The sequence below is a fragment of the Pan paniscus genome, chromosome 6, assembly GCF_029289425.2.
Source record: "Pan paniscus chromosome 6, NHGRI_mPanPan1-v2.0_pri, whole genome shotgun sequence".
In the NCBI taxonomy this organism is placed as follows: domain Eukaryota; kingdom Metazoa; phylum Chordata; class Mammalia; order Primates; family Hominidae; genus Pan; species Pan paniscus.
In genome coordinates this window covers 35,774,803-35,791,463 of record NC_073255.2, presented here as the reverse complement: position 1 = coordinate 35,791,463, position 16,661 = coordinate 35,774,803, and the positions used below count along the sequence as shown (strand labels likewise).

Below are 16,661 nucleotides of genomic sequence, written 5' to 3'. Positions count from 1 at the left end.
CCGGGTTCAAGCAATTCTCCTGCCTCAGCCTACCAAGTAGCTGGGACTACAGGCACCCACCACCACACCCAGCTAATTTTTTTGCATTTTTAGTAGAGACAGGGTTTCGCTATGTTGGCCAGGCTGGTCTCGAACTCCTGACCTCAGGTGATCTGCCTTCCTCAGCCTCCCAAACTGCTGGGATTACAGGCATGAGCCACCGCGTCCACCCCTGGGAGCATCTCTTAAAAGCACAGTGCTGAGGGGGAAACGTTAGAAGCAGGATGAGGCATATGACCAACAGCATTTATGTAAATTAAAGTACAGACACACAAAACACCACGTATTTTGCAAGACACACAGAAACACAAGTATTCACATTAAGCATGCTCGCTTGTTTGCCTGTGAGAGGAGGCGAATGGGAGTGGTGAAGGCAAAAGAGAGTACATTTTAAGAATAAATAAAACAAGAGGCCCCTTGCACAGATAAATAATCATAATGTAGCATGAACTGAGGAATGATGAACGCAACTCAGCACCAGACGTCTAAATAAAGAACGCAGGTGCGCTCCCCTTTAGAGGCCCATTTACTCACTCAAACATGCGTCTATTCATTTACAGGTTTATTGGCTCCTCTGAGCCTTGGGCTAGAGCCCCAGGCCCCAGGAAGAGGAATGGATGAGAGCAGACACAGAGGGACCACAGAAGTCAGAGGTAGACATACAGGGACCTCAAAAGAGAGTCAGATGCAGAGACAGGGAGGAAGGGCTGCACCTGCCCCGGGCTGGGTAACAGCTGGGGTGGGGATGTGGCCCCCTTGCTCCTCCAGAGCATGGCAGACCCGTGGTAGCTGCCCAAATTCAAGTGTGGACTCCAGTGGCGTGATAAGGCAGCCTAGCACATAGATGTCAGCACCTTTGCCGCCGAGCGGGAAGGCGTGGTCCACTTAGCACGGGTCCTCCAGGCTGGCAGAAGCTCAGGGTCATGGCCATGCCACTTCCGTGAGATCTCAGTCCTCACCTCCAGGGACAAGGAAGAGGACGTTAGGAAGGTCCCCCTGTGGCTTTGCTACTCAACCCCAATGAGACTAAGGTGCAGGGAGAGGCCGTGTAAGAGAAACAGAGACATGGGGCAGGAAAAGTCATGCTTGGCAACAGGTACTGCTAAGTACTACCTCTGGAGGATACTACTTTTTCCTTCCTGTGAGTATTTCTCACCATTCTTTTAGCTCCTTTCTCTGCTTTTTAGCCCTGCCTTTGTCTGAGCCCAGTTAAAGACATTTATAGGTGCTTTCTTGAGTTCCTGGCCAAATAACCACCCTGTTCTCTCTTAATCACTTAGACCACTCCTTGCTCTGGGGTTCAATTTTGTGAGCTCAACTCTGGCCACTGGAAATCTGTCCAGAGGACATGACCTGAAGGGAGAGAGGATTCAGAACTCTGTCTGAGGGGTTGCAGTTGAGGAAACTGAAAGTAAGTAAAAGAAAAGTAGCCTGGGGCAAGGTGGAAGGGTGGGATTGGGGGGTGGGGGTGCTGTCTGTATCTTCACATCTCCAAGGGGCTTTCAGGGGCATAGGGTGCTGAGAGAATGTGCCTCATGCAGTAGAGCCGAACTGGGGTTGTGGTGAAAGATAAAAGGAATCAGATATCTGTTCAACATAAAGATGATCTTTCCACAGCTGCCTGACAACAGAAAGAGCTATTGGGAGGTAGTAAGCTCACTGTCACCAGAGGTATGTAACCACCTGGTCTCCAGCACTGCTTCCCAAGACAGCTCCCTTCACAACTCTCTGTGGAAACACTTTTTCCACACCCCACCAGCCTCAGCCTGGGATGCTTCTTGCCCCTCCCAGGACCCCCAGGGCCCATGGTCTGCTACAGCCAGACACCAGATAAGGCTGCATGGGACTTAGAGAGGTCAGGTGAGGAATAAAGAGAGGGAGAGTGGAAGGAGCAGTAAGGGACAGAGGTGGCAGATGAGATGGGAGCAAAACTCCACAGCGAAGGGGACAGGGCATCTGCAGCCAACTCTCACAGAATGCAGAGCCCATGGCAAATCCATGGCCAGCAGAGGGAGCGCATGGCCCTGCAGGTGCACAAAGGTGGAACTTGGGAGTCCGGGGCATTGAGATCAATTCTCCCCCGCCTCTCTCCCCAGAGCAGGACTGTCCTAAGGGGGAAATTCAGTGTCTCCTGGGTGGAATTCACTTTGCGTCAGTCTCTGTCGTGTCCCCACGTTTCCACATGTGCAGCAGCACCATCTGTTCTGTCTTTTCATGTCTATCTCCCCTTCTGTCCACTCTCTTTGTGTGTCTGTTTTCTTTAGGTGCTCTCTCTGTTTCTTGGGCTCCAGATCTTCCTCTTTGTCTCTGCATCTGATTATTTTCCTAGTTCCCTGTATGTCTACCTCTGACTTTCTTGGCTCCTCTATCTGTTCTCTCTGATTATCTCTCCCTCAGCTGGCGTACCCCCTCCCCAACTCTCCTTTTTGTTCAATTTTAGGAACACAGAATTGGGGGATTCCTTCTGACTCCCTACCCTAATCCCCCTCCTTATCCCTGAAAGGCCTCCCCCACCTCCTGAAGAGTAGCTAGTAGAACTTGGCCCAGCTCAGAGGAAGTATGGATAAGAGATGTTTACAGGAAACATTCCGGTTCAGCTTGATCCAGAAGCTCAGGACAGACTACCACAAAAGCTCACAAGAGTGAAGGTGTGGCCTGAGCTGGGGTTTACAGGGCCTGAGTGGGAGAGAGGAGGAGGGGCCTTAGGTCTGGTGGGAGGGGGACTCCATGAGGGATAGCCTCAAAAATCACACACCTCTTGGTTGAGGAAGCAGTAGAGGATGGCAACGATGAAGCCCTGTGGGGCCAAAGAAGAAAGACCCCATCAGAACCCTTTGGCCTGGCCTGAAGGTGTCCACCGTCTTTCTGCTACCTTTTCCCTACTCATCCCCAGGCTATGGCTTGGGCCAGGTTTGATTGAAAGGGGAATTTAAGTGCATTCATTACTTACTATGTGCCAGGCATACTGTCATAGAATTGTCATAGCAAGCCTGCCAGGGCTGTACTGTTGGCCCCATTTCTCTGACCTTATTTCTGCATCCCTTGTGAATGAGCACAACACTTGGCACATAATAGGGGATCAATAAGAGTTGAATAGATTGGATGGATGGGTGGATGGATGGATGGATGGATGGATGGATGGATGGATAGATGGATGGATAGATGAGTGGGTGGGTGGATGTATGTATAGATGGGTGGGTGGGTGGATGAATGGGTGGGTGGATGGGTGGGTGGGTAGGTGGTTAGGTGAGTGGATGGATGGACGGATGGATGGGTTGGTGGGTGGGTAGATGGATGTATGGATGGATGGAAGGATGCATGGATGGATGGATGGATGCATGGATGGATGGATGGATGGATGGATGGATGGATGGATGGAAGAATGCATGGGTAGTTGAATACATAGATGGGTGGCTGGAAGATGGACAGACAGACAGATATTTGAATATATGGATGAAAAACATAGCCCTCACCCTGTCATGAACTCAGCCAAGGCCCGTGGGCAACAGCACCTCCCTCCAGCACCCTCAATGGAAAGAAAGAGTGCCTGTGGGGGCCCTCACCTGGAAGGAACCCAGTCCCAGCTCCAGGGGGAGGCGGATGCCCAGGCCAGCATTGTCTGGCAGGAAGTTGAAGATGATGTAGTGAATTCCAAAGAGTGGGATCAGGAAAAGTGTCGACTTGGAGAGACGCCTGCAGGAAAGACAAATCCTAGGTTCCCAAGGCTGGGATTAGAAACTGTCGTGTGCACTTCATCTCCTCTCACTTCCTACCACCTCCCTATATCCACTCTGTGGAACAGCCACCTTGGGAAACGCCACCTCCCCACAATCACCCTGGGCTTTTTTATTTCTGGGCGCTGGATCCTGCTGATTCCCCTACCAACTATTCTTGCCCCAGTTTATCCCAAAGTCTATGCATCTTTCAAAGTGTAGATCAAAACCACTTCCTCCAGGAAGTCTTCCTTGACCACACCACCCTTCAACTAGAAAGGATCCCTCTCCCCAGGCTCCCATAGAAATTGATCCCAGCACTCATCGTTCTATTTGGCATGGGAGCTGGCTGTTTGGAGTCCTCATCCTTCCAATATTGTGATCCCCTAGAAGGAAGGGGCCAGGTCTATTCTGTCTCTGGGAACATAGGGAAGAAAGAGTATGGGGCTGAGGTCATGAATGCTTGTTGGATGAGACAGAACCACCACATTGAATCCCCCTCCAGTTACCCTTTCCCAGTATCCCCAGACACAAACACACAGTACCAATACTGAGACTGGGTATGGAGGCTCCCCTGAGCTGGCTCCAGTTTCCTCACCAGGATGCGGATAATATTGAGAAAAAGCCCAAAGTTCACCTGGAAATAGAGGCATAGGAAGGTGGAAGACAAGGGTCAGGGGGTAGCCTTGGGTGGCTGGGGTGAGCCCCAGCCCATTTGGGGACTAGAAAATTTAAATCCTTGAGACGTGAGAATGTGCAGGTGAATGAATGCACAGATCATTGCTCCAGAACTGGTAGCCTGGAGATGGGGGGGGGGGTCCCACATTTGAGCATTGGACAGAGAAGGACCAAGTCCTGGGATCAAGGGGGGCGATCAGGCCTTGCCACCTGCCTCCAGCCACCTCCCAGGCTCTTCTCTAGCACAAAGCAGATGTCCCTCACTTTGCACAGTTGCTAAGTTGCAAAACATTTGTACATTTACCAAAGCCATGCAAAGCAGTCTTCACTGCCTCTGTGTTGTGTGTGAGAGCAGAGGGAGGAGAGGGGTTTAGCTGCAGACTCCATTTACTGCCCCCACCCGGCACCCCTAGTCTCTCACTGCAGTGGTAAATGATCTGCAACCAGCACATTAGGCTCATCAAAATTGAGCTGGAACAGCCTGCATGCTGATGGAGACCACCACCCCTCTAGTTTTACCAATGGGATACTGAGGCCCAGAGAGGGCCTCACAGAGAATCAGTGGCAGAGCAAGGCTGGAGCCCAGTTTTCAAGACACCCAGACTGGAGTTGCATTTCCTGCTGTGCACAGCCCGTCAGTAGTTCCAGGGAAGTTGACTGAATAAAGCAAAAGGCACTGGCCCAGAGACTGACCCCAACCGAGAGGACAATGGGCCCTTTGATGATCCACCAGTAGGGGGAGGTGTCGTCCAGGTCCCAGCACCTGGGGAGAGAGGAAAGAAGGCCATTGTTGGAAAGTCCCCTTCACTGTGGTGACACAGGCACCTCCCTCTCAGGCATTCATGCCTTCTGGCCTCACCCACCTCCCCTCCAGCCTTTTCTCCTGTCTCAGCCAGTTAGGGTCTCCACCCAAAGGGGCACCCCAATCCAGGCTGGGCTCACCCTTTCTATCCACCTAGATGGACAAACGTTTCTGAACTCTGTTCAATGCCTCCTTGCTGGCCCCCTGGCAGCTCCCTCACCCCACCTTCCCCCAGCCCCACAGCCCTGGGAATCTGAGCTCCAATCTCCTGCCTGGCTCATGCCCCTTCTGTGCTACTCACAGACTGTTCTCCCACCCCCCATCCTAGCCAGGCAGTCCCTTCTCCTCCTCTTCCCAGCCTGGAGAACAGCCCATGGCCTGACTGTCCACTCCACACCCCATGTAGGACCAGTGGGTATGACAAGGTGGCCGCTCCGACTCACGCGATGTCCTCGAAGGCCAGTTTGCAGCTCACCCACGTGCCAGTGAAGAGCACGGGCAGCCCTACAGGAGTACAGGGGAGACACAAGTGAGGGGGTCTGCATCCTTGACTCTGAGATCTGGCGCCACCTCCCACCACCACCATCAGCCACGTAGGGCACTGCAAAGGCAGGGCCAGGCAGGACCCCAGAACCAGGGCCCTGGTCCCACCCTCCAACACTTGCTGCCGGACTGTGGCCTGTCCCTCTCCTTCTCTGGGCCTCAGAGTGAGGTGGAGGGGCCTTTATGTAAACTCCCTGGGCCTTTCCAGCCCTTTACCTCCCCATGGTGCCCAACCCGCCCTCAGTGCTCACCCCAGCCAGCGAGAACCAGCCACCAGAAGGCTCTCCTTGAGCTGGGGGAGGTGGAGGCCAGGAGGCAGGTCAGGTAGACGGCTTCTGCCAACAGCCAGCTGAAGTTGGTCATGGTGGCGAAATGGGAGGCGGCCACAGAGACCTTGCATAGAACCTGGGGGCCGGGACCTGGGTGCTTCAGAGCTGGGACACCCACTGGAGCCCCATCCCAGTCTCCTCTACCCTACTCAGATACAGAACCTCCAGGCCCCTCCATGTTAGGCTGGGACCTGCAGCTCCTTGGGCCACCCAAGAGGGGATGTGGTGATATACAGTGAGGGTTAAGAGCACAGATTTGGTATCTAGACAGCCTGGCTTCTAATTTACTATCTATTTCCTGTGCAAATCTCCTCACACCTTAGCTTTTCATCTGTAAAAGGAAAAACCTCCAAAACCTAGATCAAGCCCTCGTCATAAGGATTAAATGGAAACTGCCTAAGACCTGCTTCTATTTTCACTTACCCCCATCCTTCCTGAGCTGAAGTCAATCCCTAGAGCTGTGACTTATTCAGCCACAGCTCTGTCTTGCAAAAAACACACACAGGCACCCGTGCATTCACTCACTCACTGCATGACTTGATCACCTGCCGGCAGGGGAGCAGGACCACCTCTGAGTTCAGTTGGCCCATGTTTGATCCCAGCCCCACCCGTGTGCCACTGGGTGACCTTGCCAACTGTCTCTCCTCTACAAAATGGGATTAAAGTGATGCTTTCTTCTTCAAGCTGTTTTAAAAATTCAAGAGATAATGCCAGCTGACTCTTGAACAACAAAGGTGTGAACTGCTGAAGTCCATTTACACATAGATTTTCTTCCATCTCTGTCACCCCTAAGACAGCAAGATCAACTTCTCTTCCTCCTCCCCCTCAGGCTACTCAACATAAAGATGATGAGGATGAAGACCTTCATGATGATCCACTTCCATTTAAAAACAGCCAATTTATTTTCTCTATGATTTTCTTAAAATTTTTTCTCTAGCTTACTTTATTGTAAGAATACAGTATGTAACACGTGTAACAGACAAATATGTGTTAATCGGTCATTTATGTTATTGGTAAGGCTTCAGGTCAACAGTAGGCAATCAATAGTTAAGTTTGGGGGACACAAAAGTTATACTTGAATTTTCAGCTGAAAGGGGGGTCAACACCACTAAACCCACATTGTTCAAGGGACAACTACATATGTAAAGCACTTAGTGCAATGCCTGGCACAAAATAAGTGCTCAGTATGAAGTATGATTAATTCTTTCATCAGTTAATTGAGGTCATGTGTTAGTTTGCTCCCTGATTTCGCTGTTCATTTCCAGCACACTTGTAGAGGATCTAGCAGGTGCTGGGTCTCCACATTCTGCCCAACTTCCCTTTAATTTCAATTGCCTCTATTGTCTCCACCCCATCTCTCCCATGGTGCCTTCCCAGTTTCTTGGACATGGCCCAGGTCCTCCTGTCTTTGAGAGTTTGTTCACCCTGGTCCCTCCTCTTGAAATGTTCTCCTTCCCCATCTCCCTATTGTTGCTGCCAATACAGCTCCAGGGTCCTCTCCTCCCTGAAGCCCCCTCTCGTTCTCTCCTAGCTCTCAGCTTCCTCCGCTTGGGAGTCCCCTAATCTGTGTGCATTCTGTCCCATGGGCTCTTCTTGAAGGAGGGACCCAGCTCCTCCCAGCCCCTTGCGTACACACCCCCAGCACAGACCTATGAGTGCTCAGGGAGGGATGAAAGGAAAGGAAAAGGCTGTGCATAGTGAAACGTGGTCTAGGTTGGACTACAGAACGCAGAGTAGAGCATGCAATATGGGAAATGACATGGATCGACACCACAGTCCAGGAAAGGCGTGAGGACTTAGGGGGTGACATGGGAAAGGAGCATTTTCCTGTTCTGTAATTGGCCATGCGGGAGCCCCAGGGTCAGCCCACAGGGCAGGGAAGCCTGGTGCAGGCACATCTGGGTCTGTAATCCTACCTCCTCTCTCCCCCACCTGCCCAGCCCCTTCACCCATGGCCATTACAGTGGAGAAGCTGCAGTGGTCAGTGTCGTCGCTGTGGAAAAGGGCAGCATCCTTCAGGAACACAGCTCCCGCCTTGAGGATAAAAGTGGCGAACAGCTGGGTGTGGACATAGTTCCGGGGGCAGTGGAGCCTCCTGGGGGTAATGGGAGAAATGAGGAACGAGAAGCAAGCAGGGAGAGGGGATTCTGGTGTGCTGCAACTGGGCTGAACAGGGCAGGAGGTGAATCGAATCAAATTGGATGCAATCAAACTGAATTGAATTGAGCTGAACTTGAGGCTTCAGTTTAACCCTTGCAGGACAGCTGAGCAACCATTCCTGTGCTCAGGGTAAGTGTGGAAACAGAGGAATATCTGGTCCCTGCCTCGAGGGTGCTCACAGTCTCAGGGAACAGAGGCAGAAACGGCAGGTACTGCCCATGGGAGCCCCATGGATGATCAGAGACACTCATCCCCATGAGACCAAGAACAGCACAGGCCAGATGCAGTGCTCAGACTTCGAAGGCTGGAGGAGGGGGTGGGGTCTTAAAAGGGACAGTGGTCAGAGAGTTATAACAGTCAAGAGGGGCTCTGGGCAGGAGGCAGAGGACTGTCAGATGCAGATAGGAGCTGGGCTTTCTCAGATATAAATACACTGAGAACAATGAGGAATTCCAAGCAAATAGAATGAGCACCACGTGAGCAAAGGGGCAGAGGTAGGAATGAGTTCTGGTGTTTGAAGGGATGGGTCTACATTGTGGGGAAAAGGGAAGGGAAAGTTAGACAGGGGTATGGTGCCTAGATCTGGGAAGTTCATGGCTATGTAGGCAAGGAAGCAGACTTGACCCTGTGGGAAATAAGGAGCCAAGGAAGGTTCTTGAGCTGGTGATGAGGATGACAAACCTGAGAGCAACCAGGATGGTGATGGCCACGAAGAGGGCTACAATAGAGATGCTATGGCCCATGGTGTAGATAATCTTCACTGTGGAGAAGTAAGATTCCTGGGAAGGGCAGAGACAGAAGAAAGTCTCAGCTTCTGGGCCTTTGGAGGAAAGAGAGTCTTGACAATCAAGCAGGTGAAGCCTTTGCCATTCCACCCCAACACTCCCCATCTGGAGGCAGAGGTGTCCATGGGTACCATGAAAAGCTCCCCCTGTGCACTGGAGCTTTAGTTTACAGCCTGCCTTCCACCTGACCTGCGGGTGAGGGAGGGGCAGTAGCGAGGAGTGGAGATGCTTAACATTAATGATGCTCTGGGGGTGAGGAGAGGCAGCCGCAGAAACTACATGTCCCTGGGGAATGACAAAAGCCCAAGAGGAAATCAGCTTGTTTATTGACATCCAGCTTGCTCACCAGCTTGGGAACACAATGTATCCAAATAAAGGAGATAGCCAGGGACACCTGGGGACAGCCACAGGCAGGCAGGCAAAAGGTTTCCGTGGCCAAGTGTTTGGATCAGTCAGAGTCCAGCCTGGACCTGAAGATAGAGGGTGCAGGCAAGGGAAGGGAGCAGGGGCCTGGGCACTGGCCCCAATACCAGCTCTCCTGTGGGGTCCAGGCAATCACTTCCTGTCCCTGACTCAGTCTTTCCATCTGAAAAATGGTTACAGTCATGCTTTACCTCTCAGAGATCAAGGGGACAGAGAAATGGGATGATGGGTTTGGGAGTGCCTTGCAAAGGCCCTGCTGGATACACAAGTGTGCGGTGTGCTGGCTGGTGTTAGGAGCTCTCTGCAATCACCCTGGGCTTGAGTTTCCCTCACTTGCCCACACCACAACCATGCACACTGCTCCACAGACTGAGGGCCAGAGAAGGAAAGGAGCTTCCCAGGGCTGCTAGGAGCCTTGTTTCCTCTGGAACCACTTTAAGCTCCCTGCCCTGGAGGCCTGGACACAGAACCAAGACAGCAGCCGGCAGATCTCCCACCTGCCCTCTGCCCCGCTTCTCCCTCCAAGTAACTTGGCCTGTGGGTCACCCTTCAGTAACTTAGCAAAAGACCCCCTCTCCTCCAGACACTTCACTGCTCTCTGCTGGAAAACTGCTGTAAGTAGTATTCCAATCTGCAGGCTAGAGAATGGCGGCCCCTACAGTTGTGCACCCACCCATACAAATGTCCATGGCAGTCCTTCCTCCAACATGCCAGAAGACTCTTACCTCCTCAGCCAGCAGCTCCAGAGGCACAGGGCAGGCCACAGGGTAAGGTGGAAAGGGCTCAGACCAGCCAGTGATAGTACAATCCCGTTTCACAGCCCCTGGGAGGCAAGCAAGACTCTCTAGCCACAACTCCTTCCCTCTCCCCAGGAGGGGGCTGGGGGTGCCGGGGACCATCGAGTGACCCTGGCAGGGTTTGCATGGACAGCTCCTCTGAGCAACAGAGAGGGTGGGTCCAGAGGCCTGGGGCCCAGGTCTAGCCTGCCCAGGGACACACTATGGGGCCTTCCATCTCTGGCTTCAAAGGTGCCATCTCTTCACAGAGAGGATTATTCCCCTGAGGGGTGAGGAGTGGTGAGCTGGGCTGCCAGCATCCTAAGGGCAGTAGGGAGAAAAGAGGCCCTCACTGTCCCGGCACCTAGGCCAGGGAGGTGAAGCAGAGCAGCAGAGTGCCCCACCTTCTCCATCCTGGGCAGTTGGTGGTGTCTTGGCAGTCAGGCAGGCCTGCCCTCCTCCACCCTTGCAGCCAGCCTTCTGCTAACACCTGGAGGGCATCCAGGTCCAGCACTTACAGGTTCTGCACTCTAATACTTTCCTGCACAGTTAATGCTCTTGTTCTCCCCAGTTCACAGCTCAGGAAGCAGAGATCAGGATAGACTGACTGGCCCGAGGTCACCCCAGAAGAGGGGAAGTTGGTATACAAACCCAGGTTAGCCTGCCCCCAAATCCAGTGATGTGTCTGCCAGATTCTGCCACTTCCAGATGAAAGCACCTCCCTTTCCCACCGCCACACCCAGCACCCCTCACCTGACTCTGAGCTGAAGTGAGAGAAGAAATCCGGGCAGGGGAGGGTGACCCACTCGCCAGAGCCTGCCGTTGGCCAGCACAGCAGCCCATCCCAGGTCGTAGGGCAGCCTGGATAGAGAGCCAGAAGCAGCAGAGACTCAGCCCAGGTGCAGGGCTGTCCCAATAATCCGAGGGGTGAGGCTGGAGGATATAAAGGAATCAGAGAAGCCACCACCTGCCTCCTAGGCCCCATACCCAGGGTAGTGTTGGGCATCTCCTCTGCTGCTTGTAGACAGGCACTCTCATCCTCTCTCAGCTGGGTGATGAAGTCACATTCTGGGTGCATGTGGCCCAATACCTGCTGGAAACAGTGAACAGGATGAGCCAAGCCAGTTGGGTGTCTTTCTGGGCTCTGTGGTCCACATGACCTGAGAACAGGGACAAGGCCTGATTCATTTCTGTGCCCTAATCCTAGGCAAAGACCTGCTCACAGTAGTTTCAGGTGTGTTTGGTAGATGTTCAGATGGAAGGAAGGAAGGAAGGAAGGGAGGGAGGGAGGGAGGGAGGGAGGGAGGGAGAGAGGGAGGAACAGAAGGTCTAATCCTCTCTTGTGCAGTTAATGCTCTTGTTCTTTCCATTTCACAGCTCAGGAAGCAGAGGTTAGGGTTGACTGACTTGCCCAAAGTCACCCTGGAAGACAGGAAGTTGGTATACAAACCTAGGTCTGCCTAGGTTTGGATGGATGTTTCTCCATTCTGTCTCATGTAAGTAACTTCTGAGACACATTAGACAATGTGCTTCTGAAGATCTCACAGGGATGGCCAACTCCATTCTCATCAGGGCCTTTCCTCCTTCCCTGTGTCATTCTCCTTGCTCTCCACTCCTGCTCCCTGGAAGCAGTTCTGCATAATAATGGTAGACAGAATAATGGCCCCCAAAGATGTCCACATCCTAATCCGTGGAACCTGTGAATATGTTACCTTAAACGGCAAAAGGACTTTGCAGATGTGATTGAGTTCAGGATCTTGAGATGCAAAGCTCATCCTTGATTATCTGAGTAGGCCCGATGTAATCGCAAGGCTCCTTATAGGATGGGCAGTAGGCAAGAGAGTCAGAATCAGAGGAGGTGACATGAGGATGTGTGCCGTGGGAACTGAGATTTAAAGATGCCACACTGCTGGTCTGAAGATGGAGAAAGGGCATGAACCCAAGGAAAAGGCAAGGAAATAGATTATTCTCTACAGTCTCCAGGAGGAATGCAGCTCTGCCAATACTTTGGATTTACTCCACTGGAAACCATTTTAAATTTCTGACCTTTGTCTCAGTCTCTGCTTTTCGGGATGCACACAGGCAGGAACACATGAGCAAATGGGTAGCTTAGTAAGTGAGAGAGAAGATGGATGAATGAATGAGCACATGGATGAGTGAGCACATGAATGAGGTGAAGGCTACATAAAAAAAGGAAGGAGGGAAGGAAGGCAGGAAGGCAGGAAGGCAGAAAAGAAGGAAGGAAGGCTGGTGGAATGGATGAGTATACAGACAGACAGACAAATATATGGCTGGGGAGGTGGATGGATGGATTTGGACGGATGGATGGATAGACAGATGACTGGCTGCATGGATGGGTGCATGGTGGATGAGTGAGAGAGCTGTGTAAGGATGGATGTGTGGCTTCATGGATGTGTAGATGAAAGGATCATAACCTTGATGGCTGAGCAACCCTGAAAGATTATAGTTTTAGGAGCCTCCCAGATCTTGTGCTACACAGTGGCCATGAGAAATGATCTCTGGAAGCTGGAAACAAGTTGGGGTTTTTTTGGGAATCTTCTAGAAGTACTTCTGAAAGTGTGCCTCAAGAACCAGCTAGAGATCCACTGGGATGGAAGCAGGAATATGTAGAGATCTAGGGTGGATCCAGCACTTTGTATTTTAACAAGTTCTCCAGGAAACTGGAAGTGAACAGCAGGAATTTCTAGCACTTCTCCCTCCCACTGCCCCAAACTGAAGGAAAACCAAAACTGATCGCCCAGCAGGCCAGAGCCCAAACAGATACATACAAGGGAAGCCAAGTTTACAAAACATACTTTCTGCACTGTGAACTGGGTATACAGCATACACATTTTTGTATAAAACACACATCCAAGTCAACCAGTGTAGATGTCTGTTCCCCCAGGCTTTCACAGGAGAGGAGGGGCTGGGGAAGGGAGAAGGGCTGGATCCTAATAGACCCTGTGCAAACTGTGATCAGAAGCAGGACAGGGGCCGGGCACAGTGGCTCATGCCTGTAATCCCAGCACTTTGGGAGACCAAGGTAGGCGGATCACCTGACGTCAGGAGTTAAACACCAGCCTGACCAATGTGGCAAAACACCATCTCTACAAAAATACAAAAATTAGCCGGGTGTGATGACACGCTCCTGTAATCCCAGCTACTCGGGAGGCTGAGGCAGGAGAATCGCTTGAACCCAGGAGGCGGAGGTTACAGTGAGCTGAGATTGTGCCACTGTACTCCAGCCTGGGCGATAAAGTGAGACTCCATCTCAGAAAAACAAAAAAAAAAAAACAAAAAGAAGCAAGACAGGTACCATGGGAGGGAGTGTCCCTCTCACAGGGATTGGGGAGGTGGCATTTGAGCTGGACCTGGGGACAAGGGAGCATTTTTTAGAGCCAGACACACACAGTGGGGAGAAGAGCATCTGGAACAGAAAGCACAGCATGTGCAAGGACAAGGGAAGTGGGAAAAGGTGTATTTGGGAAGTATCAGCTCAGGACTAATGTTTCTCTCCCCATGGCCCCTGCCCCCACCCCCACACACACACCCTCAATGTCTAGCAGGATCCATGTCAGCAAATGTTTAATTAACAGCTAGTGTTCTTTGGGAGAAATGCAGGCACAGCAAATAGTGTAGCAGATGTAAGACCAGGGCTGGGGTCAGAGAGTACAGACTTTGACCACCAGAGTGGGGACAATAGATGGTGGGTGACCACGTGGAGAGACCCGAGAGCTCTGCCGCAGATTTGTGGGCTAGGAGAAAATCTGGAGAGCCAGCCCAGTAAGGAGGGTCACCCCCACCAGTGCTACCCTGGCAGGAGAAGTCACTCCTGTCCCGCCCTGCTGACCCCATGGGTCCATGGCTTGGACGCAGCTCTGCCATCTCCTGCCTGGCCCTGCAAGGCCCCAGGGTGCAGATGTCACCCACTACCCAGGCTCCAGGTCTCATTTTGGTGGGTGCCGCGGACTCAGCTCTTGGCTTCCTCCCGAGGACTCAGTAACCTCAGGTCCATCTCAGGGCAGAGCCCCGTTGCATGTCCCCTACATCTCCCAACAGACTGAGCGCACAAAGCAGGGAAGGAAGAGCAGGAGGGCAGACGGGCCTGTATGGGACTTTCTCACACCATCAGCCTGACATTGACCCTGGGCTGTTGGAAGAGCTGTGGTCTCTGCCTATCCTTCTGCCTACTGCACAGTCTGGCAAGCCCCAACCCTGCCTGGGAAACTTTTCAGGGCCAATTTGGGGAAGCAACTGAGGGCAAAGGATGCCAGGAGAGCAGCCTCATGCCAAAAGGATGAACAGACAGTGCCCACACCTCTAAGAGAAGGAGGGAAATTCAGAGAAGCCCCACTAATGACTCAGGATGTGTGGTCATAGGGCCAGATGTAAGGAGAGATTCTAGGGAGGGAAGTGGTGGGAGGAAGGATAGATCGTTCTAAGATTTATCCAAATGCTCCTGCTGAATTAGGACTGGCGAAACACATCCTGGGGCTCCCAGTCACCCCCACACACATCGTGGACCCCACCCACCCCTGAGGGGAGGCTCCATCGCCCTGGACCCCCAGGCCTTGCATCTATGCCTGCTGCTCTTCCTGGTATCTGCAGGGGATGGTGCCCACACTGGCAAACAGTGATTGAGTTCTAGCTTTGGTACTAGCACCATCTGCTGAATGGCCACCACCAGGTCTTGGGTACCCCTGCTAAAAATAAAGCTTTTGCTGTAGAGTGCACACAGATGGCAGACAGGGGGGCAGTCGAAGTTTCCTGTGTTGCACCCCTATGCCCAGCCCTTGACAAATCAGATTCCACTCAATGCACAGTGACCCGGGCCAGCGGATATTTTCTCTTTTAACAAAAGAGATAAAAGCAAGGCTCAGGAAGGCTGAGGAACTTGCAGTTCACACGGCTAGTTTCATGGGTCCAGGATTCAAGCCCAAAGCCTGTGCACTTAGGAGCAGGTGCAGCAAGGTGCTCGGGAGGGGCAGCACCCTCCAATAAGGCAGTGGAGGAAGAATGCTTCAGGCCCTCACCATCCCAGAACCTTGTGACTCCCAGCCTGGTCCCTGCTGTCACTTGCAGTAACCTCCTGGAAAGTTACCGGGAAACTGCAGCACATTCAGGAAGGGCCTTCTCTCCTGATGCCCCGTGCTCCAGCGCTCTAGCCCATGGAGTACAATTTGGTTGCCAAAAGCCTCTCCAGCCCTCGGCATCGTGAGAAGATGATGGATCCCCTAACTGCTGGAGCAGAAGCAGCTGGTCTCCACCAACTCCTTAGGTTCCACTCCTTCCCTGGCCACACCCTCTTCAAAGGAAACCACCAAACTGGAGCGGCTCAGGGAGTCATGGGACTAAGGAAGGGTCCAGAAAGCTTACCACGGGAGTGTGTGGAAGCATCACAGGTGCACAGCTGAGAGAAAGAGCAAACTGGGGGGACTAAGAGGGGAGCCTGACTTTGCCTCACCAATTCTGAGGCACTGTCTTGGGGCAGACAGAGTCTCTGTGGCCCTCAGAGGGCACAGCCAGGCCCTGGGGGAAGCAACAAGAAGGTGAGCTCAGCTCAGCCCCTGGAAGGACATGTTAATAGCACTACCCAGAGTCACTACAGACTGCTGGGCAGAGGGAGATGAGGGAGGGAGCCCCGGTGTCAGGGGCTCTCCAAGCCACAGCCTGCCACCTGCTCGTAGGGAGGGACTCTAGAGTGGAAGAAGGGCAGTAGGGTCTCCACCAGGCTCCAGTTGGCCCTGTGGCTCCCAAATCTGGAGCCCAGTGGCAGAGGCCGGAGGGTCTCAGCTGGCTACTCACGGTCGGTAACGGGCTCAACACGCAGAAGACGTGGGCCCCCCACATCCGGCGGTCCATGGTGAGCCCAGCAGTGGCTCCCTCCACCAGCCTCAGTAAGCCTTGGCTATCTTCCTTCCCCTGCTGTCCCCTGACACAGCCGCTTCCACCACACCCTCTGCTTCCCCTTCTCAGGTGGCTGTTTGCATAGGCAGGAGCTAGCCAAGGGGACACAGACCGCTGAATATTCACCAGGATTGCAGGACACCTGCCCAGCGCAGCATTGACGCTGAGGTGGGACTCTGTTTCCAGCAGGCAGGGGCTGAGCCCGCACCCTCATCACCTTCTACTCTGGCTATAAGTCTGCTTGTGTGTCTGTCCTGATAGCAAGGGCCCAGAGAGGTGACAGCCACAGGTCGCTTGGTCAATATTCTCTACCGCTTTCTTCTCTAAGCCCAGGTCTCCGGTGGCCATCATTGGAGTGACCCCTCAGATTGATGGGATCTTAAAGAATAGGAAGGGGACCTGGGCCTGCCCTTGGGAAGCTCCCAGGTTATTTGATGTGTGCTCCTAGCCTCATCCACAGGGCTGGAGAGTGAGGTCAGAGCTGTGTGGAACTGGTGGGGAAGGGG

At 52.8% G+C, this 16,661-nt stretch overlaps 1 protein-coding gene across 1 annotated transcript; it reads right to left on the bottom strand.

Moving 5' to 3' along the window:
• Nucleotides 1-588: 588 nt before the first annotated feature.
• Nucleotides 589-16,226, bottom strand: GHRHR (growth hormone releasing hormone receptor). The gene is made up of 13 exons (XM_008958907.5): nucleotides 16,054-16,226; nucleotides 11,236-11,338; nucleotides 11,002-11,109; nucleotides 10,198-10,295; nucleotides 8,946-9,043; nucleotides 8,067-8,199; nucleotides 6,027-6,180; nucleotides 5,676-5,736; nucleotides 5,124-5,193; nucleotides 4,298-4,389; nucleotides 3,603-3,732; nucleotides 2,795-2,836; nucleotides 589-998 (listed from the first exon to the last, which is right to left on the bottom strand). The coding sequence occupies exons 1-13, from the start codon at nucleotides 16,108-16,110 to the stop codon at nucleotides 873-875; spliced, it is 1,272 nt and encodes a 423-aa protein (XP_008957155.2). The 5' UTR covers nucleotides 16,111-16,226; the 3' UTR covers nucleotides 589-872.
• Nucleotides 16,227-16,661: the final 435 nt, after the last annotated feature.